The 23206-nt window shown below is 46.5% G+C and overlaps 9 protein-coding genes across 9 annotated transcripts; 2 read left to right on the forward strand and 7 right to left on the reverse strand.

The window, feature by feature from the left end:
* Positions 1–3382: 3382 nt before the first annotated feature.
* Positions 3383–4388, reverse strand: V8C40DRAFT_265674 (carbon-nitrogen hydrolase family protein; the record flags this gene model as incomplete). Its single annotated transcript, XM_083219680.1, has 3 exons — positions 3383–4136; positions 4205–4293; positions 4344–4388. The coding sequence occupies 3 exons, from the start codon at positions 4386–4388 to the stop codon at positions 3383–3385; spliced, it is 888 nt and encodes a 295-aa protein (XP_083073874.1).
* Positions 4389–4695: 307 nt separating this feature from the next.
* On the reverse strand, positions 4696–5229 carry V8C40DRAFT_287290 (2,4'-dihydroxyacetophenone dioxygenase family protein; the record flags this gene model as incomplete). The annotated part of the gene is made up of 1 exon (XM_083222695.1): positions 4696–5229. The coding sequence occupies one exon, from the start codon at positions 5227–5229 to the stop codon at positions 4696–4698; it is 534 nt and encodes a 177-aa protein (XP_083073875.1).
* Positions 5230–5461: 232 nt separating this feature from the next.
* V8C40DRAFT_287293 (glycoside hydrolase family 13 protein) lies at positions 5462–7661 on the forward strand (the record flags this gene model as incomplete). Its single annotated transcript, XM_083222696.1, has 2 exons — positions 5462–6759; positions 6810–7661. The coding sequence occupies exons 1-2, from the start codon at positions 5923–5925 to the stop codon at positions 7659–7661; spliced, it is 1689 nt and encodes a 562-aa protein (XP_083073876.1). The 5' UTR covers positions 5462–5922.
* A 176-nt stretch (positions 7662–7837) lies between these two features.
* V8C40DRAFT_244585 (pyridoxal phosphate-dependent transferase) lies at positions 7838–9505 on the reverse strand. Its single transcript, XM_083215691.1, has 2 exons — positions 8571–9505; positions 7838–8523 (listed from the first exon to the last, which is right to left on the reverse strand). Exons 1-2 carry the CDS (start codon positions 9321–9323, stop codon positions 7882–7884), a joined length of 1395 nt encoding a protein of 464 aa, XP_083073877.1. The 5' UTR covers positions 9324–9505; the 3' UTR covers positions 7838–7881.
* A 556-nt stretch (positions 9506–10061) lies between these two features.
* V8C40DRAFT_274801 (general alpha-glucoside permease) lies at positions 10062–11624 on the forward strand (the record flags this gene model as incomplete). The annotated part of the gene is made up of 1 exon (XM_083220643.1): positions 10062–11624. One exon carries the CDS (start codon positions 10062–10064, stop codon positions 11622–11624), a length of 1563 nt encoding a protein of 520 aa, XP_083073878.1.
* Positions 11625–11747: 123 nt separating this feature from the next.
* Positions 11748–13110, reverse strand: V8C40DRAFT_218012 (transcription factor domain-containing protein). Its single transcript, XM_083212192.1, has 2 exons — positions 12980–13110; positions 11748–12917 (listed from the first exon to the last, which is right to left on the reverse strand). Exon 2 carries the CDS (start codon positions 12548–12550, stop codon positions 11822–11824), a length of 729 nt encoding a protein of 242 aa, XP_083073879.1. The 5' UTR covers positions 12551–12917; positions 12980–13110; the 3' UTR covers positions 11748–11821.
* On the reverse strand, positions 12142–13565 carry V8C40DRAFT_218008 (Zn(II)2Cys6 transcription factor domain-containing protein). The gene is made up of 3 exons (XM_083212191.1): positions 13360–13565; positions 12980–13299; positions 12142–12917 (listed from the first exon to the last, which is right to left on the reverse strand). The coding sequence occupies exons 1-3, from the start codon at positions 13470–13472 to the stop codon at positions 12610–12612; spliced, it is 741 nt and encodes a 246-aa protein (XP_083073880.1). The 5' UTR covers positions 13473–13565; the 3' UTR covers positions 12142–12609.
* Positions 13566–14034: 469 nt separating this feature from the next.
* On the reverse strand, positions 14035–15849 carry V8C40DRAFT_244591 (uncharacterized protein). Its single transcript, XM_083215692.1, has 5 exons — positions 15586–15849; positions 15358–15517; positions 15161–15298; positions 14900–15102; positions 14035–14836 (listed from the first exon to the last, which is right to left on the reverse strand). Exons 1-5 carry the CDS (start codon positions 15719–15721, stop codon positions 14184–14186), a joined length of 1290 nt encoding a protein of 429 aa, XP_083073881.1. The 5' UTR covers positions 15722–15849; the 3' UTR covers positions 14035–14183.
* A 612-nt stretch (positions 15850–16461) lies between these two features.
* V8C40DRAFT_287302 (uncharacterized protein) lies at positions 16462–20907 on the reverse strand (the record flags this gene model as incomplete). The annotated part of the gene is made up of 4 exons (XM_083222697.1): positions 16462–18599; positions 19468–20287; positions 20345–20582; positions 20648–20907. 4 exons carry the CDS (start codon positions 20905–20907, stop codon positions 16462–16464), a joined length of 3456 nt encoding a protein of 1151 aa, XP_083073882.1.
* Between the last annotated feature and the right edge of the window lie 2299 nt (positions 20908–23206).

Raw genomic sequence — 23206 nt, forward strand, 5'->3', positions numbered from 1 at the left:
CAACGGTCTTATTACTTTTCTTCCCTGAAAGCAACATCAGTTCCAGAATTTGGAGAGATATTTATATGAAGACTTTCTCGCTTATATAGATATGCTATGGAAAGTAGGATAAATATGTATAAGCACACACCTCTTGCAAAGCTTTTCAAAGATTTCATGCTGAGTTGTATGTTGGTGCTAACATGTCAATCTGTCGTGGTTAGAGACAGATTAGGTAGTCAAATTTTTAAACTCATGAGGAACCATACATAGGTCTATCAAGAAAGCCTTGTCAAAGGCTCTGATTGAGATGAAGAGAAGAGATGGCTTGAACAAACAATGTGAGATCAATTTCACTTTATATAGAGCATTTGTATCTCACAGAAAGTAAAGGTACTTATGAGTGTATTTTGTCTTTAATATCCCTTGCTGTGTATTTAACAGAATGGACGGCTAATAAACTCCCCAATAGATGCGACCTAACGACGAGAGCCTCTTCACACCGAAACCACATCTCATTGGTAGTATGAGATTCTGCCTCGCAAGAATGCATCTCCAGGTGGCCTTGCATGCAGCCGGTGAGAGTGGCCGGGACTCTGACCTGGCTGCCAGGTTGGCATGGTATGAGCCTATCAGAAATGGAGGAGGCTTGTATCCCCAACTGAAACTTGCATTATGGCTATGTATGTCTGTTTTCTATATGAGGCTTGTGCATATCGACTGTGGTGGGTTATGCTTTTCGCTCTTCGTTGCCATGCCCTGTATGCACTACTAGTACACATTTTGTATCTTTAGTAGGGATCTCATACACTGCTGCCCAAGATGCTCTATTAAATCCACAAAGAATTGGAGATCTCAATGTTACAGGTCGTGTGCGGTGTCGGAGTGTCCGCAGTTCTCCAGCAGCAATTGGACACAAAGCTATATGTATCTACTCGTAGCATAAAGTTTGGGGACGCGAAGTCCAGCTAATACATACACACTACCGTGCATAAATGCCGTTACTTTTTATTGTTCCGCAGCTGCACATTTCACTGGGCTGCTTCCATAAATGCGGACGCCCTACTCACCATCCCACCATCTCGCTTTCAAATTGGCCACAGATTGGCCACCGTATGCTACGTGGAATAACAACATAGGGCTACTACGCCACTGATAATGTGTTGAGCCGCCATTGGCAAAGCGGTAGGCTTTGGAAAAGTTGAATGAGACACTGATCCGCTTCGCCCTGCCTTATCGCGCTTTGACCGTCCTATAGGCTAGTATCCCGACCCAGAGAAGGCTCTCAGCTCAACAGTGAGGAGCAGGCTCTTGCATTGCGGCTAACCGACGTCGGATCTGGCATTGCTATACGGCATTTATTCCCACGGCGTTAAAGAATAGCAGGTATTGGCTTCACAATGTGACAGGGTTGTAACCGAGCTGGTGCCTCAGCCGCTTCGCAAATGGCCCCCAAGTGGCAACTTGGAAGGGCTTGGAGCCTCGAATCTCCAAAGTCAGTGGATACTAAGCTGCAACCAATATTTTGGCCTAAAACTGTATGGAACAAGTGACAGAGCCGCATGCTGTGGAGTTACGCATCAAAGACCCCATAAACACGTTATATACGCCCAAACGATAGCTGCCAACAGACTGGTGTATCTATTTTCTTTTTCTGAAACTAAGGCCTAAATATAGATATGTGGCAATAAATATTTGAAACATCTTGTAAGAGTTTTCCGGTATCAATAGCTGTCCATAAAACATGTGTGTCGTCTGAAGCTTTTTACAGTTGGTTCATCTGGGAGTATACTTGTAGATACCAGTGGATCCTACTGACCTATGTGGCAAGCGGGGCCTTACCTTTTCTTTTTTTTGAGATGCAAACCGCTTTGTTAGAACGCATGGATACGTATTGCGGTGGAAAGAGTACGATTGTTCTCCGTGGAAAGATTGATGTCGCCATTCCATAGATATCACATCTCAACAATGATTACCCACAAATGCGCATACACAGACGCTGCATGATTTAACATTGGCCGATGCCCGTGTCTCTGACCACAGTCTCTGCTCTGGAAACCTCCTCTTCTTCTTAGTGAGATAGACAATTTAAAAATATCTGCATTATTACCAATATATTGCTATTCAGTCCCAAGAATACAGAAGAGCCTCAATATCTGGGGAATGTGTTGGAGTTACATCCGATCTCATAGTATCACACCCCTGTAAAGCTGAGGTCTGACGGTGAATACTGGAGTGCATGCATCCAAGCCTAATTGGCTTGTTTTGTAAGAACAGGGGCGAATCAAAGCCCAACTATGATGATTGCAGATTTCCAGCTTGCTGCACACTTCAACACTTAACTCAAATTAGCTCGAAACCGACATCGTGCAGCTGTGGCAACAAATTTGGGCAGAAATGTGTGGTCAATACGGCGTTCGCCTGCTGACGGGCAGATTTCTCAATTCACCCTGTAAACGGAACGAATTATTGTAAGGCAAAAACCTGTAATTCCACTTGATTCACTAGGCGAAAATCAGTTGACTAACCACTGCACTTGATGAATTCGAGATTCTTCGTGTAGGAAACTCTAGGTTGGTGTCGCAGCTGCATGTACGGAGCCCCAATGATACATGCAGAACAACACGTCACGACCCGATGACTGAAGGAAGAGCCACAATTGTAGGTGCCGATAATAACGGGAATTTGCTGTATATCTTGATTCGTAAGACGTCGTGGCCGCAGGCTCCATTCGTGGGGAACCTAAATGCGAGTCGGAGGTGAGCTTGCTTCTGGCCATTTCTCGCGATGAGACCGTCACAATCAAGCGAGCAGATTTAATTAAAATTCCTTGTAATATACAATCATGTTCTCTTCATTGTCTACTGTTAAAGGTAAGAAGAAAATTTCTAGACTATCGTTTTTTATGACAATGAAGCATCTAATCCGCTAATGCGAAGATAATGTCACCATCGTAACCTCTGCGAGAATGCTCGAAACGGTACACTATAATCGTATCGCAGCTGATGAGTACAGTAGTTCCCAGAATTTGTCTGATGATGTGACTCTGTGATGCATTGTTCAAGACTTGAACTGTATCGAACAATATTTAAACGTACATGTCGTGATGCTGAAGCACACCAATGCACTACTAGCGCTTCTAGCATCGCTTCTAGCATTGCTTTGCAGATGTAATGCATCCCATCCTGCCTCATTGGGAAGACACTAAGCTCATTCAACCAATTGATGATGGGCATGGAGTAAAGTCATTGTGATTCATTTTAGTTTGTCTATCTCGCATTCGCATTAGCATGGACATTAGTATGAGCATTCGCATTAGCATTAGTAACGAAGACTGCTCTAGTGATATCGACAAAGCGAGCATCGAGTTTAACCAATGGAGTTCTTCAACCTCACGAAGTTCTTAATAATGCCAATCCTTGCTTGTCAAGTCTTCTCTCACTTTATAGTTGAGTTCCGACTGCTTCAATACCTCCATATCAATATCGGCAATGAAGAAACCCTCTGAACTGTCCCACATACGATTCACAGGACCTATGAATGGCATGGCGACCTGTGATAACCCAACAAACGTGTCCGGGGGCCCGCCGGCATTTGCGAATACAACAGCACAGCTATTTTCAAAGCAACGAGCTGTGATCATTGTGTTGAGCACAAGACTTTCGTAGTCGGGATTTAGTTTCAGCCCATAATAACTTGATTCATCGAGGGTCCAGCAGGTCGGCACGATGATGATATCTGCACCATCTCTTACCAACTCTCGAAATGCTTCTGGGAAAGCAAGATCCCAACAAATTAGGATTCCTACTTTCCCCAACGGAGTAGATATTGCAGAGTGCTTCTTCTCACATCGAGATTGGTGAAGACGTTCGGTATGCCATAGGTTTTTCTTCCGATAAGATCCCAGAATCTCACCCTCGTGCGAGATAAAGTACGAGGTGTTGAACAAATGGTAGTCTCCATCTACACTGCTTAATATTCTACTGCCACTAAGCGCAGTCTGATCTGTAGCTGGATGCCGCTCAACAAGGGTTCCTGGGACAAGACAAATGCTAAGCTCCCGCGCCAACGCACAGTATTGGTCAAGGTATTCTTCACATCGTGCTGCTTGCTTGATGTATTCGGGTTCCTCAGGTAAATACCCGTTTAAATGGTATCTGCACAATTGAGTTAAACATGATGTTGTAAATGCGAACAGATGCAAGAGAGAAAATGATGCTCTTACTCTGGAAGAACGACAAGCTGAGCTCCCTGTTCAGCTGCTTGTCGGATGAAGCGACAGGATTTTGTAAAATTGGCGTCTATATCAAGCGGCTATAGCGCGTTTTAGAATGCATAGGTCATAATGAAGAGGACTAGCATACCTTTGAATATAGCTGCACGACTGCGACTTTGATCTTTTCCGGCATGTTTTTCGAGCTTGTTTACTCCTGGTAAACCACCGTCTAATTTTTTTCCTTATCAATATATGTTCTTGAGTTTTGAATGCCAATTAGATCAAGTCTCACATCGCTCTCTCTTGATGAATGGATCTCCCACACTTTATAGGTGTTGATTAGGGATCGGAGGGGCTAGTTTAGAGGAAGCCGCCAGTTTTGCGCTATTTGCTTAGGTGAATAATTTGGTGTCAGTCAGTAGCCTCGCTGTTAGTTGCAGAATGTATTGTAAAGCTCAGTCTCGATTTACTTTTATTTATCCCTTTATAAATTTCCGGCTCTATCGAATAAATTGGTTCACAAAGTCCGCTCCCAGTCCAACTTTCTCGTAATGTTCCTTGGCTTTCTGAATCTTGCTAAAAACATCCTCGACGCCAACAGGGTTACCATCAACATCAACATATATGTAAGCGCCAGTAACATGAAACATTGTAACCATTTCCTCCACATCATCAGGGACTTCCAAGGTATGGATATCACCCGGGGGTTCAAAGGCGTAGCTGCCCTGTTCGGCCCACCAAGGATGCTCGAGATAATGCCATCTACCCGTTAGTACTGTGGCATGCACAGGACCGGCATGGCGATGTCGTGAGAGTATGCCAGATTTGCGGACTCTGAGAATGTTGACAAAATAGCCTTGACTGACGGAAAAGAGTAGAGGTCTAAACCAGACCTGATCGGACTGAGGAACCCATAGACGTTCATCGCAGTCAAGACTTAGGACATTGGGGACGACTTGGTCTTCGAGAACGTTGGGAAGAGGCTGGCCGCGATAGGCGAGGGCATCTTGATCAGGCTTCGTGTTGGAAGGCATTGCAAGTGTGTGCGTGCTGAATTTATTTGAAAGGTATCATGAGGGTGAATTACGAATGTGGATGTGTGCTAACAAGGCCAAGTTATATCAGAGACAATGAGGCATGCTCGTACGAGTCGTGATGCCAGCAATCATCCATTATTCCAATATCCGAGTCTCTAAAGAGTAGTCAGGCTCAGTGCCAACGTATTGAGGCTAGATCCGGAGATTTTCACAATTTGGTGGATATCATGACCGATTCTGTCTCCAATTGTTGAGCTAGCAACTTGGGACCAGCGATCCGGGCGCCGAGCGCTTCGAGCGCGGGGAAGATTTCTCTTGGGACATGAAAAACAAGCTATCGTCTTAGCCCACTGTTTCAACGACTAAATGATGACAGTGAAGATGCGGCGCAAGAGGCGCTTCGCAGGCGCCGCCGCTATCGGATAATCTTTCGACACATGGGGGTCACTTTTCGCATCTATTGAAACAATCTGATCCTACCTAGATACTTTAGTTTAAATTCACTTTTGCTAGGCATTTTGTCAGCGGACTGATATTTTGGTCGGCGTACAGATGGAGAGCAGAAGGACTGTCAAGGCAATTCTCTCATCACCAGCTCTCGGAGTGCGTGCTCTCCAGACACTCTCACTCAGTGCTTGAAATTTCCTCTCTCTCACTTTACTACAATACCCCCAACTAGATAGAATCGTCATGGAAGCACCCGATTGGTGGCGCGACACTGTTGTGTACCAAATCTATCCTGTGTCATTCAAGGACAGCACTGGGAATGGAAAAGGCGACATCAATGGCATCACGTCTAAGTTACCGTATCTCAAGGATCTCGGCGTTGAGGTAGTATGGCTCTCTCCGGTATATGCATCACCAATGGTTGATATGGGATACGACATCTCCAACTATCGAGAGATACATCCAGACTTTGGCTCCATGGAAGACTGGGAGCGCATGGTGGAGGAAGCCCACCGGATAGGATTAAAAGTCGTCATGGATCTAGTCGTCAACCATACCTCAGATCAGCATGAATGGTTCCAGGATGCCAAAAATGGAGGCTCAAAGAAAGATTGGTATATATGGCGGGGGAAGAACAAAGAAGGAAAGGAGCCCAATAATTGGGGCGCCATTTTCGGTGGCTCATGCTGGGAATGGAACGACAAACTGCAAGAGTGCTATCTTCATGTCTTCGACATATCGCAGCCTGATCTCAACTGGGAGAATCCTGTGGTACGAGAGGCTGTGTGGGATGTTATGCACTTTTGGCTAGATAAAGGCTGCGATGGGTTCAGAATGGACGTCATCAACTGTATCTCCAAGACGCCAGATTTTCCGGATGCGCCCGTCACTGATCCTCAAAGTCCCTATCAATACGGCTTAATCCATCGTTTCAACGGACCAAAAGTAGCAGACTATTTACTTGAGATGCATGAAAAGGTCCTTCGATATTATCCCAATGCGTTCACGGTTGGAGAGGCTCCAGGAGTCAAGAGCGCAGAGCAAGCACTACCACTGGTTAAAAATGGTATTCCTCTTCAGGTACGTTTTTCTTCTCTTTTCGCTTTATAAATAAGTTTAACATGCTATAGATGCTCTTTCACTTTGAACACATGTATATCGATCACCAACCTGGCAAAACGTGCTTCAACTACAATCCATGGAAGCTCACTGAACTGAAGGATGTTCTCGGAAAGTTTATGGAGTTCAATCAGGCCAATGGTGGATGGGATAGCCTGTACTTGGAGAATCACGATCAGCCACGGATTGTTAGTCGATGGGCAAATGACGGCCTATATCGCGATGTATCTGCCAAGATGTTGGCGCTCTTCCACGCCACAGGTAGAGGCACTCTGTTTCTCTACCAAGGGCAAGAAATCGGCATGGCCAATCCGGCCTCTTGGGACTTCGATGAGCTCCGAGATTTGGAGGAGATTCAGTATTATGAGGCTGTTAAGGCTAAAAATGGAGATATTCGAGATGCACTGAAGCAAATCCAGCGAATTGGACGAGACAACTCACGCACACCGATGCAGTGGAATGCGGATAGTAACGCGGGTTTTACTTCCGGCACGCCTTGGATCAAAGTGAACCAAGACTACAAAGAATGGAACGTTAATACACAATTAACAAGCTCTGGTATGAGCGTGCTCAAATTCTGGAAGCTTGTGCTCAAAACCAGAAAAGAGCATACTGGTCTAATTCGTGGCAAGTTTGAAATGGTAGACTATGAGAACCAGAACGTCTACGCCTACACTAGGACAGACGCTGCGGGACAATACCTCATTGTTTGCTCGTTCTCTGAAAAGCAAGTGGAATGGAAGTGTCCAGTAATTCGTGGCAGCTTATTGCTTGGGAACTACGCGGAGCAAGACAACGAGATGGGGGATTTACTGAGTTTGCAGCCATATGAGGGCCGAGTGTATCGTCTAACAACCGATTAGAAATACAACACTAGTCTTAATTATAAATTCTCTCGATATGTCACACTGAGACAATTGATATGTGACGAACTTTGCAATAACTTGTCATCACAGTTTAGATTAAGAATTATTGTTTGGCTGGAAATCATACACACGAGAGTACAATGGTATCTACCTACATTGGAGACAGATTTGTTCTATAAACCTGAATTAAAGGCTTACTGCTATGCTACTATTGAAACTATTTGTGAAAGCCGTTGATACCGTAGCGAAGGACGTGCTCCTCCGTCACAGCTAGAATCGCCTCCTTCAGAATTCCGACAATAACCTTAATCTCCTCCTCTGTAACAATGTATGGCGGCGCCAGAATGACTAGCTCTACATCAATCTTGCCAGTCTTGCCCAAATTTCCCAAAACATTCAGGCCCAATTCTGCTGCAACTTCCACTATTCGGTTGGAGAAATTGTGCTCAACAGGGAATGGAATTTTGGTAGCGGGATCACGCATGAATTCGACAGCCCAGAACAGCCCTCTTCCACGTATATTTCCAACATGTGCCAAAGGGCCAATTTCTTTGTTCATCTCTACCTCAAGCAGCCGGCCCATACTCGCGACATGATCTAGGATGTTTTCCCGCTTGATGATCTTTTGCACAGCGAGGGCCGCCACGCAAGCTGTTGGGTGAGCTTGGAAAGTATGGCCGTGAGCAAGCACCATAGTGCCTTCAGCTAGACCGTCAAAAACTCTCTGATTCAGCAAGACACCAGACAGAGGTACGAAGCCTCCTCCTAATGCTTTTCCAATCATCTGAATGTCTGGCCCTCTGATACCTTCCTGCTCCCAGGCATGCATCGTGCCTGTCTTTCCCATACCGCACATAATCTATTAACTGTTAGTCTCTCTCTAATAGGGGGAGTGAGTGTACAAACCTCATCAAGTATCAACAAAGCTCCGTATTTATCGCAAATTTCGCGAACTGCCTTGAAATATCCAGGTACCGGGGGTACGCATCCAAGTGTTGTCCCGCTGACCGTCTCGGCCACAAATGCTGCAACGGTATCCGGACCCAAGCGCAAGAATTCGTCCTCTAGCTGTAACCTCAATCTTTCGACATACTGAGCATCTGTTTCGGACTCTCCCTTTGCCCTGTAGCTATAACATGGGTCAACAAAGCTGACATTATTAGCTATCCAGGGGCGGTAATATGCACGGCGCGATTCGTGGCCGGAGACGCTCAGAGCGCCGAGAGTGTTGCCGTGATAACTTTGTTTCCTAGCAATAAAGTTGATTCGCTTATGCTGTCCGACTTCGCAAAAGTATTGTGTTGCCAATTTCAGCGCTGCATCCGTTGCTTCACTACCAGAGTTGACAAAAATGGCCTTGACCAGGCCTCCAGGAGCATCTTTCAAGAGTTCAGCAGCCAGAGACTCAGCAGCGTCGCAAGTATACCGACTTCCAGAATAGACATAGGCTATCTTGTCAAGTTGGTCGACGATGGCCTTTGTAACTTCGGGCTGATGATGCCCCAAGACGGAGACGGAGGGCCCAGCAGAAGCATCATAGACAACCTTTCCGGATTCTAGAGTAAAGGAGATGCCTGAACCAGACACAATCTTCTGTGGTTCATATGCCAAGGCACGATGAAGAACATGTGACTTGGCGACGAATTGATTGGCCGGCATCTTGAGCTGAGAGTGAGAGGGGAGGTACGCGTTCAACCTACGCAAGCCATGGGGAGCATAGGAGCATGGAGAACTCCTTTCTTATCTTCCCATGATCATATCCTTTCCAACGCTTTCCCTTATTGTCATATCCATCATTTGAGTACTATCTATCTGGCTCTACCTCGCCTCGTGTCTTTCCATCAACGCTAAAACCGGAGATAGATCGTGGCAAGCTTTGGCCTGAAGCCGTTGGCTTCTTATGGTTAGTGGCGCCGAGCGCTTACGGCGAACCACTCAACAGTGCTTATTAGTCTAAATCTCGTAGAACCGAAGACGGAGCAGCACGCGACTCGGAGAGATGTGGCAGAAGATGGAAGATAAGACTGGCTGGACCAAACTAGCTGCTTACCAAGGGCACTTAACTCTAGCTATTGTGGGTAGTTCTAATACGACAATGAACCTGGGGAAAGAAAGGCATGGGGAAGACATTTCGAGCCTTCATTTTTACCCCGGAATTGCCATGGGACTATCATCAAGATTACGAGACCGTTGATACATAAAATGCAATCATCTGCTCCATGAAGATGAGCATACCATCAGCAATTTGAATCGAAAAGATAGCAGAAATCTCAAGCATATCCATCATCGCCCAATTTATTCACCCTTTCCAAATTGACCACAGGGTCATTCATGGTCACCAACATGGCAGAGGAAATTCACGTTGCTCCGACTGAGAAAGTCAACCATGAAATAGACATGAGCGATGTGGCCATCGCTAAGCAGGCCCAAGATGCTCGAGTCACAGAACACAGCTTGACTCTCAAGGATGTTTTCCGTCATTATCGATCAGCAATTGGGTGGTCCTTTCTCTTCAGCCTGGGAGTCATCATGGCTGGCTTCGATCCGCAATTGGTCGGTACGCTAATTGCAATCCCGCGCTTTCAACACGATTTTGGCGTTGAGCTTGATGATGGATCCTTTGTTGTCCAAGCAAAGTGGCAGTCCGCTTTCAATCTTGGTGTCCCTGTTGGACAGGTGCTTGGTGCTTTTGGTGTTGGGTGGCCATTGGAGAAGTTTGGACGTCGATGGACTCTAGCCGCCTGTTGTTGCGTTACTCTCATCACCGTTGCACTACAAACTTCTGCTCAAAACCGGCCTCAAATCCTCATTGCGGAGCTTATCAACGGTGTGGTTCTCGGCGCCTATCCAGTCATTGCTCCCACGTATATCTCAGAAGTCACACCTGTGGTATTCAGAGGCATTGCAGCGGCTTTTGTCAACCTGTCATTCGTCATTGGCCAACTTGTTGCCAGTGGTGTTCTAGCTGGCTGCCAAAATCGCGATGATCGATGGGCATACGATATACCATTTGCAACTCAACTGATCTTCCCCATCATCATTCTGGTCTTGTTACCATTTTGTCCAGAGAGCCCATGGTGGTTGGTACGCAGAGGCGAGTTCCAGAAAGCTGAGCGATCTCTCAAACGCCTTACGAGCGAATCAGTCGATACGAGCATGCTTCTTGCTCACATACAGCTTACAACATCGCTTGAAGAAGTAGAGACCGATACAGCCACATTTATAGACTGCTTCAAAAACACAGATCTCCGACGAACAGTCATCTGCATTATGGTCTATGCCATTCAGCCACTGGTCGCCAACTTCTTGGTTATCGGATATGCTGTCTACTTCTTCGAACTGGCTGGACTGGAAGCAAGCGACTCTTTCAACCTTGGCGTTGGGCTGTTAGGCGTTGGTTTCGTAGGAACTGTTCTCTCTTGGTTCCTCCTCAATCAATTCGGCCGCCGCACAATATACAACCAAGGTTGCAGTATCTTGGTTGTCATTGTTCTCTTAGTAGGAGTTCTCGACGTTGTTCCTGGCTACGGTACTACAAACCACAATGTTGTTTGGGCGCAGTGTTCCATGATGGTCGTCTACAACTTCTTCTACGATTTAACAATTGGCCCGCTCTGCTTCGTCTACCTATCGGAAGTTTCATCCGCAAAATTGCGAGACAAGACAATCGCCATCGCAACGACTATAAACGCCTTGATCAATGTTGCCTGTGCCGTAGGCATTCCTTATGCCATCAATCCAGATCAAGGCAACCTGCGCGGCAAACTCGCTTTTGTCTTTTTCGGCGTGTCTCTACCTTGCCTCGCATGGTGCTTCCTTGCACTGCCGGAGACTAAGGGTCGCACTTTTGAAGAGTTGGATATTATGTTCCAGAGAAGAGTCCCGACAAGAAAGTTTGCGACCTACAAATTCTCAGAGTACATGGAAGAGGATGAAGCGATTGCAAATAGGGAAGGGTAGCTTAAAGATCAGTCGTAAACTACGCTCAAATTCAGTAGCTATTACATAGTGATAAGTTCAATATTTAAAAAACAATTCCAGATCCCAATGCTGTTTCCAGTAACCGGCTACTCCATTTACCCATTCAAAACACCGTAGCTCGCGTAATGTCCATAATATCTATATTTACATACGAAATTCTTTGCGTGAAAGATGAATCAAGACAGAGCGAGTTCCCAGTGCCTTCGCCTAATAATGTCAAGCCAATCTAATAAATGACTCGTCATTGGTCCTGAGATACTCGTATGCTGCAGCCATAGTTCTTCCAAGACTGATAACGCAGAGGCGGCGTTTTGGAAATGTCGATGGGTTGCGATATGCTGTAGTCTTTCGCGGATAAACTGCATTGTTGGCTTAGATCGAGTCTCGGCCCCAGCCATGAAGAGAGGGAACAACGAAGTACATTCCGGGAGGCATCCAAGTGGCATTTGCTCTAATTGATATACGATTGAAGCAACCTGGCTTGCAATCTTGCCTTCAAGCTCTGCGCTTGATCCTAGTATCCTGCGTCGCATCACACGATATAGGTGTATGAGAGCTGAGCTTCTATAGGCCTCTGCGAGATTGACCAGGCACTGACTGTTCGATTCTGGGCATTTCCAATCTTGAAGCTCAAATTCTATCGAATAAGCTTGAGAAATAAGATCTACCGTTTGAGAAAACGAAGAATCGTCGGTATCGTGTGGAGATGAAGATATCGACTCAGAGTCGCTGCAAGGTGATGAGCTTTCCATTTGCCGGATAGCGTCACCATTCAACGAGCTGATTTTGGAAATGAGTGCTAATGGCTCAGATGCCAGCCCAACATAAGAATCCAATTCGTTCATGGGCTGCGGGATCCAGTATCGCCCTGGAATCAGAGGCTCACGATCCAATGTTACGCTCATGAGGATGTCGTGATACGCGAAATTTCTTAGTAACCAGCGAATCTCATATGGAGGATTCTTTATGCTCTCATCTTGTGACGACGAGAGCCAGGCGTGTCGAATATGTGCGCAGCGCCCACAAGATGGTTACGCCACTCCGCAGTATCGCCCAAGACGGCCGACATGGAGCAGAAGACAAGACAGCAAGCCAGGGAGACTTCAGGCGACTCATTCTTCAACAAAGATGCTGTGAAAGACTGCAGAGCTGTAGATCGATGCTCGAGGGCTTTGATACGATAGGTGTCGTCGCAAAGGGATAGGTGAGATGATGACCATGCAATTAGCATATCAAGAAGCGCTTTCTCCTCAATTGCCATCGGTAATAGCACTATTTCATGTTATTCACCGTGCTGTACTAGTTGGAAGAAAAGCTTGGGGGTAAAAGCGTACCAGAAAGGAATCCGTTATTCTCCAAATTAGTGGTTAGCATAGTATTAAAGATCTGAACATAGTATCTCAGCGCCAACCTGCGATCCAATGACCGACGAGCAAGTTCTGGGGCATCGCTCTGGAGAAATTGAAAAGGAGCGGGTGCAATTGGGATGGTCAGCGGCACACAGGAATGATCTATCACTTGTGGTCGTTGTGATACCAGACGTGATGAAGAGGCAGAGCTTTCCCCTATGTCACGGGGCCCCGGCCAGTGACAGATGAGATTGAGGCGAATGCAATGACCACAAACATCTCGGACGCCATCACATCGCTTCCTCCTACAGGTTTCTCCTCCAGTCAATTACCTAAATCCGATTCATGGGATGGATGTCACGTACCTTCGACGGCATGTCAAGCACCCCGTTCTGTTGCGCCTCCGCGGGACGTACTCTTCTGGCTGACCTTCATTGACCGAAATATTCGGTAAAGGATTCTGAAGACTCTCTGCCATGTGAGACGCTTTGAAATGCCTTGAATCCAACCGACAGTTGTGGAATCTTGATTCGTTTGTCAGTTCGGGGGTCCGTTCGGAGGCCTTGCTCCGTATTACTCCGGAGTTTGCTATCGCCTTAGTCCCAACCCCGCACGACTAGAGCAATGTTGATACGGGACAGGCTAGGGATTCGACGGTCTCTTTATCATTTAGCATAGGATGTACGAATTTTCCGAGAGATTGCCGATGATACTTGGGCACTTAACCAGAGCTGACAAGGGAGATGGAGACTAACTACGGCGCAAAGTTTGATGTACGCGGCTAAAGGGGTTTCGTGGTTCGAATTGCACATCTTAAAAATTAAGTAGTAATTGCATTAGTTGTAGAGACTTGGAATATACGGAACGATAAACGATAATGGCAATATCACATTTGAGTTACAACTACATTGCCCGCCTACTTTCATGAATTGAACAGTTGAAGAATGTACTCCAACTAGAGTAAACGAAGAGAGTGGTCACAATTAGACATCGTTATAATCGAGTCACATATGGCGAACAGCGAAAGAGACTGAGAATTGGGGGAAATTCGTATTCTTTTTTCCTTTCTATATACTAGGTAGAAACGAACTCAGTGTATTATAATTATTCGTCAGAAGAAAAAGAAAAAGTCGCTCTTGTGTTGTCATCATCTAAACATATCCCACCAGTTTTCAATCCGTCCTCATTATTAATACACGATTTGGAACTGTCCGCATGAAGCCATGCCGTATGTGTTTCCATCTGAATTCGGATCGACGTTCATCACGGGGTGTCCCCTTGTGCAATGGGCAGAAGTACAGCCCTCGACTGTGACACCTCGGTTCGTGTACCAGTTCTCGCAGATAGAGCCACCTGCGGTCATCTTCCAGAAGACACAGTCATTATTTGAGAGGCAGCTTGAGCAACAGTTGGAGTAATCGCCGTCGCCATCTCCACGGAAGCCAAGGACTACATTGGGGTTGGATGGAGGGCCTTGGAGGATATATTTGCTGATGTTTGTAGGGTCACAAGGATTCTCGGTCTGAGTGACTGTGCTTCCGGTAGTGACGGTGGTAGCCGCAATGACTGTCGTTGTAGTGGATTCTGTGGCAGTTGTAGTTTCCTCAACCGTGCTGGTCGAGGTAGCCGTTGTGGTGCTGGTAGAAGTAGTAGTCAAGGTAACCGTCTGTTTGGGCGGCGGAGCTCCATTGACATGAGTTGTGGACGTCTTGGTGGTCGTGACAGTTTTGCAGTTTCGATCCGTGACAGTCTTGGTGATGATTACGGGGCGGTCTTCCTTGGTCTTGGTAACAACCTTTGTGACGCGAGGGCCACAGCTCTTTGTCGAAGTCAGGAAGCATGCTAGAGAATTAACAAGGTTAGCTTCAACCCTCATGGCCACGTTAGTGCGTTGAATCAACATACAGCAATCCCGAGGTAATTCGTCGTAGTGGTTCTCAGAGCGCTTAAAAGTAGGTGCCAGAGTGAAAGTGGCTGGTGGTCCCTGGGCGGAAGTGGTTGGCAGTCCCTGAGCGGATGTGGTTGGTGGTCCTTGGGCGGAAGTTGTTGGTGGCGCCTGAGCGCAAGTTTCGGGAGCCCAGCTGAGAAACGAAGTGCTGGTTTGGGTACTGCCCATTGTCAGTTCAGCGTGTGTAGACCCCATGGCAGACATACGAAGCTACTTACGTCGTAGCTGTGGTGCTAGAAGTATCAGTCTCCACAGAGGTTGTAGTGATAGTGACAGTCGAGGAATCAGTTTCCACATCTGTTGTGGTTGCGACCGCTGTCAAAGTGGCCCAGGCTGTGGCTGTGTCTTGATGAGTGCTTCAAGAGGCATTCAGGTTAGTCAAGTGTTTTTCATCCCATTCAATGCTGTAACATACATAGGGTCCGTGACTGTGACAGTTCTGGTTGATGTTTTGGTGCTTGTTGCGGGCTTCACGGTTTTGGTTTGCGTGATGGTTGGGTGGCGCGTGACTGTGCTGGTTCTGATGACAGTTCCCTCAGGAGCCTCACATGTCGAGCGTCGGATATGTTGAGAGTCTAATTATAAAGCAAAAGAGATTAGGATCTAGAATCCTTTTTTTTGTTTCCTTCAGAAATCGACTCACCGATAATAGCCTTGCATTCTCTTGCCGTCCACCAGGAGACATATCGGCATGAAGGCGCAGGAGGATGGCAAGCTGGGTCACGAGCCTCCACAGCGTTCAAGACTGACAGCGCAACGGAAAGGGTGAGCAACTTCATCTTGAATTGGTGATAGACACTGAGGTTAGAATTGATGATAGAGCTCTGAGGGTCATGGCAGTGGGTGCTTCAAACTATTTATTACGCCTACGAGAATCATGCAAGGAGAGATCGTCCCTACATTATTGACATTGCTCGTGGACGCCAACTGCCAGCAGCTCATTTTTGAAGCTATCGCTTCCTTTTTGGGATATGGCCACTGCCTAGCTAGATCGATAGTTGGGATCTGAGTCTTTCAGGGCCTAGATTCGTGAGCTGGCTCTCTGGCGACCTGAGACTATTCGCACTTAGAATGCCGCCAGCACCTTAGCGTTCGCCACTTTACCCCTGTGCCGGCGTCTTCGATTGGGCTCTGGGACGGCAATTAAAAACAACTGACCCAGCATGGTAAGATTAGCGGGCCACGAAGCCCGTGCTGTGCGTTAGCCGCTGAGTTATTGTTCAGCTGAATGGAGGTTTTCTTTGTTTACCGAGTTGCTGGAAAGCATCTGGAGCATTTGCCCCTTGCCTCACGCACAGCTATGAGCTGAACGCTACCCAAAAGTGGTCTTATATACGTGAAAGTGGCCATGAGACTGGAAATTGAACATTAGCATTTCACTGGCCTCTGGTTGTGGGCGAAAGAAGTCTTCTTTTCATCGGAGACTTGATAGAGAAAGATTCAAAAAAGATTCAAAACTGAGTGCTGTTATTTAATTGCAGTGATCGACGCGTTCGATGATCAGATGATCGCCTCAGCTTTAACCCAGCGTGATGAACTTGATGACAGGATTTGACGCGTCCCAGGCTTGCTTCAGTACTCTCCCAATTCCCAATCGAGATGCCATCTCCCGGTTGTCATCCCATTCAATCAGCATCACATTGTACATTAGACTCTGCTCTGATGGCGTACATGCTGAAGTAATGGGATTGAATCCGGAGAACTGGGCTTCAGACAAGACGATAAATTCGTGTTGAGACGGGTCAAACTCTGGCAAACTTTCCCCATTCAAGATGAGGTATCCACTGAGCTGTCTTTCCGATTCCCCCAGAAATAGGTGCACTTTGATCGGATGATTCAACGAAGACTCTCTCTGACCCGTAATTAGGCGATCTCTCTGCCGCGGAGCGATGTGGAACAGCGAACAAGAGGTCCAAAACCGCAGCAGTGGACGCTGCTGTGAATCGAGATTGCTTGTAGGCACAATATTTAGCGAATCAGCCAGTAGCTCAAAAAGAGGCACCCAACAGAAGGTATTTGAGCTCCTCTCTCTCCCAAATCGTGACTCATCTATTCCAATCCCGATCTGGTTGATAGGCTTGGCGATCTGGCTGTCCTCTGTGTAATACCATTTTAGAACAGGCACAATTCTCTCGGCGTTTGACGAATCCAGTTCTTGGTACTGCGCGTGCCCATTCCATCCTACCCACGACCAACTAGGCAAGTACTTCTCGTTACCTTCTCTTCGCTTTTGCCGAATTGAGGGAATCCACAACAATGCCTGATCTAGGTATGCTTCTGGAAGGCCAGCAAGAAACCTAGAGTTTAGATAGCGCTGAAGAATACTTCCAAACCCTTGAAATGCAGCCAAAACGTCATCTTCAAAGGTAAAACGTCTCTTGGTGTAACCTTGAACCACCGCCATGTACTCAATGATTGCATCTGGCCGCTGTAGAGGCAGCGGTGACAGCGTCAGCTTCGGCGCCGGTTGACGTTCATTAAACCTCAAATAGTCCTGCAGCTGTCTTAGACGCCTCACTGGGCGGGCTTTGATGATAGATGAAGTATCCTCTAATAGATGGCTGGATGCGCACTGCCACACCGCCTGACCCTCTGTTGTGAAAACCAGCAATCGCTGCGATAACAGTTGCTCTTGGTACGTCCACCCTCGAGTTGCCCATATTGACTCTGCAATATCACCCGGTGATGGAGCAGCAGCCACGAGAGTGAGATCGTGCCAGATAGTGGCTGCTGACTGGTTAAAGATTCGCGAACCTGGGCGGACTCCTCTCAGTCCGGCGTTGGCATCTGATCCATATGCAGCAACTATTGTCAGGACCGCAGTTCCGTAGATGCTGTCCATCTTGGCGATTTGTTCATGTTTCTGGGGCGAATCCTGAATAATACAGAGACGATCGACCCATAAATATCTTTCGCCCATAGAACTGACCACGCGCATTGCGTCTTGAACTGTCCTGGGTACGTCGGCAATATGATGTGTTAGGCTTCCAGGGCGTTCAAATGTTTCCACGTTATCCTCGTTAAGTTTTAACGTTGCAGCCCGGCCCCAGACATAGCTCAGTGCGATATAACGACAATCTTGGGGCGCTGGAATGATGCAGTTATCGATGGTATCAACAAGACGAAACTCCTGAGGCAAGGGTAACTTGTCTATTTCCTGGCCAAGGTCCCGACAGTACGGTAGATGCCTTGTTTCGCAATCTCGGAGCCACTTGCTGCACAACCCCAGATCGATGCTGTCTGTGGAAACAAACTGGACACACTGAAGGTGATCATCGCCTCTATCCGTGAAAATAGGGCAGATGTTAAACTTAATCTCGACATCTTCTGGAGTCGGCACCGGTAGTAGATCGACTTTTAGGACGATAGTTTTTGTGAACTCGATGATGCCATGCTCTGCAACGCCCGTCTGACAGTCGCGCTCGAAGAAGAATGTCAGAGGTTGGCCGTCGACCTGGCGAATAACACGACCACTACGTGTCAGATTTCGTGCCTCTCGCAGCAGGAGACTGCAGAACTGGCAGGCAGCTTCAACTTTTTCGGCATCTTTAACGAAAATAGGTTGTAGTTGCATGTTCGTTACATCAGGATCAAATAAGGCCGAGAAATTGATCTGCCAACAGTCTCCGCATAGCGAAATGGGATTCAATTGGATGTCTTTGAAATCATTTGTTAAAGAATCCATAACGCTCTTATTTGTGAGATTTTCGGACCGATGTACCCAAATATGTGAAGAGCCTCTTAACAGATAGACAAAGAGAACAAATGGAACCCTGCAACCTGTGTTGTGTTCTGCCTAAAGTCCCTCAGCTAAAAGCTATATACAGCTGATCCTTCAATGAGATAAGCACGTGATAAATACCTGTACATTACTAACCACGAAGCCGGCGATTTCCTTTTTCGTTTTATTTATACAGCTGATGTGAAGCGAAGGCTCAATCTAGCGGCTTACACGATATAAATTTCCGAGCTCGTGTGTCACTGTTGAGGATTAGCGACAACTGTCGGAAATTTTACAACATTGCGGAGTAGACTAACCGGGACTTTACCTTCCAAGTTATCTTTGTGAATAGTTTTCAGAAAGCACTGCTGGATGACAAGACATTTATTCATATTGATTTATTTCAAATACGGGTGCAGAACCTCGATAGTACACCAAACAGCTGACACCCACTTCTAGAGAAATTGGTGAATGTACATGTACTGTAACTACAGAAACTAGACACCGCTGCTGACGCCAGTAGCCATGTTGTAACGATCATTCTGTACCAAATATGACATACCCGTAGTTACTTTCATCCAAGTAGACATATTTCTCAAAGACATAGATAGGGAAAAAATAATGATAAAATTGATATGGAAAGATCCCTACTAAAACAAAATAATGATTAAACCATAGAATGACCAGAATGGCCAATCATCCCGCACCGACCAAATCCCTCCTGACAACCTTTCATGCAGTGGCCTTCGGTCGCTCCACACCATCCACGCTGAGAACAACAATTCTCAAATTTTTGATTCATACAAGTAGTGTTGCCATGTGAAGGGCCGCAACGACCGTCAGTGGTAGGGTTATGATGAACCACGGGGACGGAGGAGTTAACGGCAGGGTAAGATCCATTAGTAGGCAACTGAGTTGTGTTGGTTCCCGGATAATAAGGCTTGGAGCTTGGGTAAAGGAATTTTTTCAAAAGATCAATAGGGCTTATCCTCTTGACACGAGGGGTTTGGGGGGGTTGAATCTCTTTCGCTGTGAGAATCCGCTTCTCATCTTCTCCATCTGGCCTTCGGTACCAGTTCTCTTCTGGATCTCCGAGACATTCACCAACAGTGACAGCCTCGAACCCGGCGTCGTAAAGAAGATCGAGGAGGTACGGCACGAGAGTGTGCACTGACTCAGCTACTGTGTCGTGTTCGATTTGGAGATACGAATCAGTCTCTGGGTCTTTTCCTTCAAATGCCTTTTCAGCAATAATCTGGGAGATCTCAATATCCTCTTCGTGTAAGTAACCTTCAGTGTCGAGATTGAAATACGTGATGTGGTATCCCAATTCGCCGAGCCACTCATCAACGTTTGTATCACTGGCAGAGTAGGGGGGCCGCATATATGTGGGAAAGAAGCCAAGAATGTCTGCAATGGCAATCTCGTTAAAGAGCATCTGCTGGCGGACTCGGGACCTGTCGACCGTGGGCAGGCGTTGATGGGACCAAGTGTGACTGCCAATTTGGTGCCCATCCGCCTTCATACGATGGATAAGACGAGGCCAGTCTGTGGATGGGTCATTGATTGCCCCTTTTCCTAGGTTGCGGCCTGTAATGAAGAAAGTAGCTCTAGCACCACGTTCCTGTAATACTCTTATCAGTATTTGTTTAGTATAGTCTGGCATTGTTTGTGAACGGACCTCAAGAATGTCCAAGAGCGCCTCGGTATAGTCCCACGGGCCATCGTCAAAAGTCAAGGCTACAGTGCCCGGCTTGGTGCAATGATAAATCGCTTCTCCATATGGCACAGAACCCACATGATCTCGGGGCCAGTCTTCAGTGTTAGCCCCTTTGGGTCGCCTATTGGCGTCGCAGTGAGGACCATAGTCAAACTGGCACGCAGGAGCCGAGCAGTAATAGTATCCGGTTCCGCACCATCTAGGTAGTTAAAGTCAGCCGCCTGTTACCAGTACTCCCGGAGTAGAATATGCGTAGGCGCTTACCCCTCGCTGGAACAGCATTCATCGTTCTCACATCTGGTGCCGAAATTGACACCACAACGGCCGTCCTCCGTAATTGGAGAATCTAGCGATAATGGCGTAAAGTCGGCATTGGCAGCTTGAATACCATCTCTTTTCCACTGAGCAGAAGATGAAACCTTACTTCTCGCTATTGGGCTTTGCAGGATAAATGCCGCCCCATATGCACTCTCGATAGAAAGAGCCGCAAGAGAGACACTGAGAATGAGAGAGTAGCCAAACATCGTGGATGACTTGACAGAAAGAGAGTTGGTGTAGCCAATAACGATTATAGGGTTACCAAAGACTGGGATGTCCAGACGGACTACAAGGTGTATATATACTGAGGAGAGGCGGTGCAGTCGTATAATGAACGGATATTGGCAACAGCCCTAAACACTAAAAAATAAGCATATTAATGTCAACGGTTACCATTTATCACATCACCAACAGTAGAACTAAAAGTCAATAAATGGAGACGAAGTTTCAATCTGGAAAATCAGGCCGCATTAGGCAAGAAAGACCGACGAAGAAGAACCAATGGATATGATGATGAGAGGGGGGAATAATTATGACGAAGGAAAGCGAAGTGACAGTGAGTAAACAGACTATGTGGTTAAGGAGCCTCCTGAGCTCATGTTACCGACCTTGTACGAGTGTGTACCACTGAAGTGACTTGATAAATAAAGTATCGATAATAATATACCTTGCTTATAACTTGAAACAACACGGAGGACAAGCTTTACGTTTATTTTCGCAGTCGTATAGGAGATGTGGAGTTTCTCAAGATAAACAAAAGCCCCTTTGGCGGAGTATCGTCATAAGTATCCGTATAGGAGACAACAGATATCGTGTGGTTTCACTCTGATCCACCTGTGGGCTTTTATACAAACACAGTTAAAAGCTTGACGGGAAAGTGAATGCTTTAGGATGCATCTGGTGAACTTAAGGAAGATAGCTCTTATATGTGCGGTAACCTATGCATCCATGGAATTTGGGCAGCATACGGTAATTTTTCATCTACAGATGTTTCGTAGTACCAGACCTCCAGCTGGAAACACGGGGCTTGAATATCGACATGGTCGGCGTATGAGAGACAGCTGCATACTGAAGTAATGGCCATATGCGACCAATAGGACGGATTTAATTATACAATATCTTCAGTTTTGACTGCATGTAGTAGATAAGAGCAATATATTGCTGCAGTACGAAGCGCCACCGGATGATGCCATTTTTATAGTGAATACGAAGCATCACGCACCATCAGAGAGGGCTGAACGAGTTGCCTTAATAAATCATTGGATACCACAGGTATGTTAAATTTGTTGATCATCAAAGTTTAATCGATATGAGGGCCGGAAGTCCGCCTCGTAATGATCTACGAATAGCTTTAGATTTCCAATGAAACCGTATATCTGAACCAAGGCACGCATGAAGCCTGGGCTAACTCAGGTCGGCTGATCTCGTCTGCCTGTTTGAAGGGGTGGGACAAAAAGTTTGTCAGCTTCTCTGCAACAAGATTTGGGCCTGTGTAACAGTCGCTGGGCTGAAGACAGCGCACATGTCCAAAATTTATAAAGTAGTAATTGATCAGAAGATTTAAAGACGTCATCAAAATTCACACAGTTCTGCGCGAAAAGGTCGGGGTTACACGAATATTTGTAGTTAGTTGTACCGTTTCAATCCGTTACAGGGACATTAAACCTCAGCTCATGAAGCCCATCGTTTTGATCATAACCAGGTGAGGCTATTTTTATTAACCTTGGCATCCAAACTATGTCTTTGGAGCTGAGACATTGGTTTATCGGCCCATCACAGAGCATCTGGCCGGATGCGAAAGAAAAAATAAGAAGGGCGACGCCGCTAGCAACATTGTGGCGCGAAATGCTCCGAGAGAGGAGCTTTCTAGCTTCTCCGAGCTGGGCTTAGACTGAACTCTCGCGCCATTGCTGGGGATCATTTTTTGTGCCTGGAATGATGATGGAAGCTGCAATGTTTACGGGTGCTCGGAGCGCCACGATTACTTGTACGAGAAATTTGCTCAAGCCCCTCCGAACAGCATTTCGTGGCTGCGGCAAAGGGCGGGCGGGACCCAACCGGTGAGAAACTGAAGCTGCGAGCTGTGATTTTGAACGCCAAGATTGAACTATTGAAGTGGACTGAGAGAAAATTTTCGAATGAAAAAAAAAAAGAAGAAGAAAAGAAGAAGAGAAAGAAGGGGAAGAAGTGGCAAGCTAGGACAGGAGAAGACAAGCCAAGCGATGAGAGAAATCCTGATGTGATCTGGACCAAGAACGAGGTGGGCTTACATGGAGCCACTTACAACAAAATATTTGAAGCCAAGATCCAGAGTATGGAGCAATACAATACACATTTTTCTACAGTGAGAAAAGTGGCTCAACAAATAGGCCACTGATTCCGCCGTTCCCTATCGCTTCATCGCCTTCCGACTGGCTGCAGGATGCTTGTGGTATGTACTTGCGAAATCACGCCCTGAGAACATTGAACCTTTCCTCTTCTTGCCACTCACTGTTAGGCAGTGTC

This window comes from Trichoderma camerunense (genome assembly GCF_050948025.1).
Source record: "Trichoderma camerunense strain CBS 138272 chromosome Unknown V8C40scaffold_8, whole genome shotgun sequence".
Lineage (NCBI taxonomy): Eukaryota > Fungi > Ascomycota > Sordariomycetes > Hypocreales > Hypocreaceae > Trichoderma > Trichoderma camerunense.